Source organism: Poecilia latipinna, unplaced genomic scaffold (assembly GCF_001443285.1).
Source record: "Poecilia latipinna isolate Pla-1442-1.1 unplaced genomic scaffold, P_latipinna-1.0 Scaffold2475, whole genome shotgun sequence".
Lineage (NCBI taxonomy): Eukaryota > Metazoa > Chordata > Actinopteri > Cyprinodontiformes > Poeciliidae > Poecilia > Poecilia latipinna.
This window is the reverse complement of record NW_015115091.1, coordinates 44,645-49,893: the sequence shown is the minus strand read 5'-3', so window position 1 is coordinate 49,893 and position 5,249 is coordinate 44,645. Positions and strand designations below refer to the sequence as shown.

At 44.9% G+C, this 5,249-nt stretch overlaps 1 protein-coding gene across 1 annotated transcript in view; it reads left to right on the top strand.

Moving 5' to 3' along the window:
• The first annotated feature begins 1,092 nt into the window (after positions 1-1,092).
• LOC106937962 (ski oncogene-like) overlaps positions 1,093-5,249 on the top strand; it is a 21,322-nt gene continuing 17,165 nt past the window's right edge. Inside the window, exon 1 of the mRNA XM_015019726.1 lies at positions 1,093-1,314. Within this exon, the coding sequence (XP_014875212.1) occupies positions 1,093-1,314 (222 nt within the window). The remainder of the gene's footprint in view (positions 1,315-5,249) is intronic.

Genomic DNA, 5,249 nt, shown 5'->3' with positions numbered 1-5,249 from the left:
TCTGCCGCTGTTTGTGGGATTAAATGTGACCATGCAGCACGTGAGTCAGACATTCACATGAATGCACACAGATGATTCAGTGCAGCAGTGCTGAGCAGAGTGAGATTAGGGAATGCGTCTTCAACCTGCCGACCGGTTGGCCCCACCGGTCTCCGCCTGCCGCCCACAACTAAAGAGCCATGATTACTATTTTATTACAGCATGTCAGTATTCTGATGCTATCAATAGAAATTAATTGACCGACAATTGATTTACAATAGCACTCCCCTCCTCAGCGCGGGTCCTGGGAGAGCCTCCAGCGCTCATTGATTGGTTCCTCCTGAATGGCCCTAATGAGGCCTCCACCTTTCACAGCCTGCGCCGCAGAGACATCACTGCTGGGTTTTGAAGGGATCTATCTGCTTTCTCTCAGACCTGGCCTCTTACCTTGTTGACAACGGTCAGCCGTGCAACACCGGCGTTCAAAGTAAAATGTGGAGAGGTTCTCTGGAGGAAATGGACACGGATGATTTTGGGCTTCTGATCTCGTTTTCGTTCCAGACTTTGACCAATATCACTTGCTTCAAGAAGATATGAAAACAGTATTGAAGAGATTCGTCCAGTCTCCCTGGTGTGAGAGCTCTTTGACATCAACATCACAGGGCACCCAGTCAGCAGTCCTAAAGCAGCGGTTTAACCCTGAAGCTTCCAGAAGGCTGCACACTTCCTGGAATCTGCTAAAAGCCTCGGGACCTTGATTAACCTCTGAAATGTTTCTTTCAGAATATCTGGCTATATTACTGCACTTCCTCTGATTGCAATTCATCACTTCACTGATTGTGGAAACGGTAAACCTTGACTGGTCTTGACTCGGTAACAGCTGTCACATGGAAGAGTGTTACGTTGAGTCTGGACTTGGTCCTCAGTTTCTCTCTGCTTTGCTCCCACCCACTAAGCCTTTCTGTTCCCTTTAGCACACCTCTATTTTTACCCTCCAAACCCAAACACAGCAGTGGAGCATAGCTGGCCCGTTTCCAGGAGTTTGTGCCTCTGCTGATAAAATGGTTGAAGAGACTGATTGGAAGAGGACCGGCTCCCAGCTGGCCACGGGGCATGCAGAACATCATTAGTGCCAAGTGTCTGAAAGCTGTCGAAAACATTCCCGTCACAGCGCAACTGGAGTGCTCCCTAACAACCCCGAGCATTATGCTGCTGCTCCCTGAGCAGGCCGCCAGGCTGAGCCCCACAGCAGCCGGCTCGTCTTCGCTCGCCTCCGTCGCTCGGGTCTCCAGGCCTGAAAGCGAGCAGCTCACCTCTGGGAGAAAGAGGAAGCATGTGACAGCTGTCAGACCCTTCCCAGACTTTTATTATCGTCGTGAATCCAGCGGCAGACAAAGCTCACTCTGCTCTCCACAGTGCTCCCCTGTGGGTCGAGTCTTTAAAGTGTTAGCGCCGACTCCCGGCTGCCAGCTAATGATGGTAATATCTGTGGTTTCCTGTTGCAGCGTTACGGGAACATGGTGTTGTCTGTTGTCTGTCTTCTAGATGCACAGTTCAGCCTGTGGAGGACATGACCTAATGTCTCTCACTGAAGCACTTCTCTTTTTCTCACAAAGCAGCTGCTGACTTCCTGTCTGGTGTGCTTGTTGAAAGGAGCCAGTGGCATGGCATTAAATGCGACTTGCTGTTAGAAAGGCTCTGACGCAAATTCTGCCTTTCTGGAAAAAAGAAAAGAAAAGAAGAATGCATTCAAGTACAGCACTAGTGGTACCACTGCTGCAACCGACTGCATTCTGCTGCACCTGCTAAATGGGACAGGAAGTGGGAGGACGGTCTGATTCGAGGCAATTTAAACACTGATCTTCCCCCTGGAGCCCATCCCCATTTCCCACCATCTTTAGCCCTCCACCATGATGAGAGGAGGGCTAACCGTCTACAGCGAGATGGATTCTCTGGTTTATTTGTTCTGCATGTAGTTTAAAGTGGCCAGGAAAACATTGTGGTCTATTTTTGAAGATTTATTCAAACTAAGGCAGTGTAAAACATATACTGTGTATGAGTAATAATGCTGGTGTGTCCAGAATGAATATCACCAAAATCTACATGGACAGCAATATGTGTTGGCTGCAATAGTGGTGACATGAATCCACACTCTGTATGCAGGTGTTTGTCAGACATTCTGGGTGGTTCATGTTAAAGGTCACAAAGAGAAATGCTACCAGGATAAATGGGTTTGGAAAGTTTACGTACACAGAAGGCAAAATTTTACAATCCCAGCGCTAATCCCCCACAATCCCACCAAAAACTAAGTCTGTACAACATAATATCTGACCCACTGATTGGCAGTTCTGAAACAGTATATACTCCCCTAATTGCAGACGGTGTCTCTTTTATTTAGTCTTTATCTTTGAAAGGTGCCAAAGTTTGCACCAAGGATATAAAGATTTGTTTTTGGTCTTTTTATATTTCTTTTTCCATGTTCTTAAAAAAACCCCTTATTTATTATCAAAATGAGGATTTTTGAGAAGGTTTTTATTTATTTATTTATTTATTTATTTGACATTAAGAAAACAATGTCGATTTTCATTCTGTTCTCCTGTAATTCTTGAAGGTTTTAGTTTAAAACAAACCTCTTCTATTTATCCGAAGCAGTTCTATGGCGCTTCATGACATCCTCAACTTTTTTAAATACCTTTTTGAAATCAAAACATCTTCAAATCTTAGTTAATAAGATTAGATTGACAATAATAGTGATTTGATATTGTTACACGGACATCGCCTGATGATGACGGTGGCTCCATTGGAGCTGGACTCCTCTGTCCTGTCGTCGTGTCTCCGTCCTGCAGAGAGTCCTGTTCTTCTCCGTCTCTCCTCATAATCACCGCTGTTTGCTCCTCAGCAGCCACGGCTCTGGGAGAGTCTGTTTCTCCATGGCAGATGATGGACTCAGCTTGCTGCTCCCTCTGACCCCACATGTCTGCACATGCATTAGCGCAACCACACTCGACCCACTTAACACGCCGCTGCAACAAACACGGCCGTCAATAGGAACAGCCGCCTTTTTATGCAGCATATAGTGAGCTGCTGTCCCACTTGTGAGGGGCCCAGTGTGCTGAGCGCTGGTATAAAATGCGGGCAGAGCCTGGTTAGGATGGTGTGGTGTCAAGCTGACGTTTGACCTCATCTTACCACAGAGACAGGAAGGAGAGAGAAAGAGTGCAGCCTGCGGCCATCGGAGCGCTGCGCGCTCAAAGAGCGGCTGTGTGTGAGGTGAAAGGTGGATGGCTGGCTGGAGAGGAACGCTTTATCCGCACCTTGTCTTACTGGTTCATGTTTAAATACACGCTGGAGATTAATATCAAATATTTTTGAAAAGATGACCCAGAATTCACACCATCGCTATCAGGTTGAGGTTGAATGCAGTGATCTGGACGACGTTAACCTGCTGAGCAACATTTCTCCCCTCAGCCATAAATTCTGGGAAAGAAGGTTTAGTTCTCAGGCTGATAGGAAGGACAGCAGCTTGTTGCTGTGTTTTTTTTTTTTTTTTTTTTTTTTTTTATTGTTGAGATATCACGAGCCTCTCCAGTCCCAGAAACAATCTTTGTAGCTTGTTGTCTCTGTTTATCCTGGTTTGTAAAGACAAGATTTGGGCCTGGCCACTGCGTCCTGTCAGTGCCGACCTGTTCTGGCGTTAATGGCCCGGTCGGGTCGCCGCCTGCTGGGCAGACCCGCTTCAAGCCACAGCATTTCCTCCTGCTCCATCTGCAGTCAGCGTGGCTGCTGCTCTGACAGGAAGAGCAGACGTTTGCACAGAGCACCAAAACATTTCCACACACCAAATTAGAAATACTACTGTATGCGTTTCCCATTAGAGTGTTTGCTGTAAACAGAGAGGCTCCTGACTGAACTGGATCCTCACACACATTCATTCATTCTGGTGGAGTGAGCTCCACCTGAGGGAGGGAGGCTCATTTGAACGCCATCGTCTACCCAGACTCTCACCTTCCCTTCGCTGTCCCGCACACCGGCGCAGGCCTGTTTATGCGATCACTCATATTTGTTTCCACCTACTAAGTCACAGAGGAGCGCTCCATCATGAGCCTTTTACTGATGTGGTCACTCCGCGCTGAAAGGGTCAGCTGGGCTGCAGATCAGACCCTTCTGGTCCCAGCTCTGTCCCGCTTACATTGCAAACCTTGCATATTTTCTTCAATTTATTACATTAAAAACAATAACAAAAATATCAAATCAACTGTACAATAAATAATCTTACTGTTCACACATTGCTGGACTTTGTTGCTCTTAATAACCATTAACACTTCTTTCTGTTTTTAAATAACCTTCATTTATGCAAATAGTATTGTGGTAAATGAAGTTTCATTTTTAAAGATACAGTTCAGGATTTTTGGGGTTTCTGTGCAAAAGTTAGAAAAGTTAACATTGCTTCTCCAGTAAATAACTCTGTTGGTTTATACAGATGATGATGAAAATGCACCACTACTGATCTTCCAGTAAGAAACTTGAGTAGACAGAGTAGTTGCCTAGGAACTAAACAGTAACTACCTCGCTAAAAAAAAAAAAAAAAAAAAAAATCATTTCACATTCACTTAAACTGACCACAGATCATCTGAGTATTAGACTGTGACAATGAAATGCTTCACACATTCTATTTCCAGTGTATGTGGCAGAGCGCAGTCCTCTAGTAAAATAACTGCACAATGCAACCTGACTGACAGAAGTCCCTCAGTCTGACGGACTAACTAGTGTTAGCTCGACTGATGTAGATTTGTACAAAAGAAACCAAAACCTGCCTTATCAAAAATATTTACTGTTCAAAAATTAAAGCAGAATGTTTTTCCAAACATTAGGACCTATCCCTCTAAAAGAGAGACCTGAAACAAATTTGCATAGTGTATGATTAATACCAGACTAAATAAAAGTACAAGTTTCTTTTTTTATCAACACGTTCCAGTCTTACTTGTATGCCTTTTTTCAGAGTATGAAAATCACATTTTATAATCCTGACATAGTTTATGTGCATTGGTGTTAACAGATCAGTTCAAATCCAGTCTTTGCTATGGCTGTGAGAAGAACTGTGGGATTTGGTTGAACTGTATAATAAGGACGATGCCAAACACCCGACCTGACTCCAGGTCGCAGTAGAGTACCATCAGCCTGGTTCGCCTTGTCTAGCTGCTCCGCATTTAAACCCATCGCTGAAGATAAGGACTAGCAACCCTCACAACCCCACTAGAGATACGTGCTTG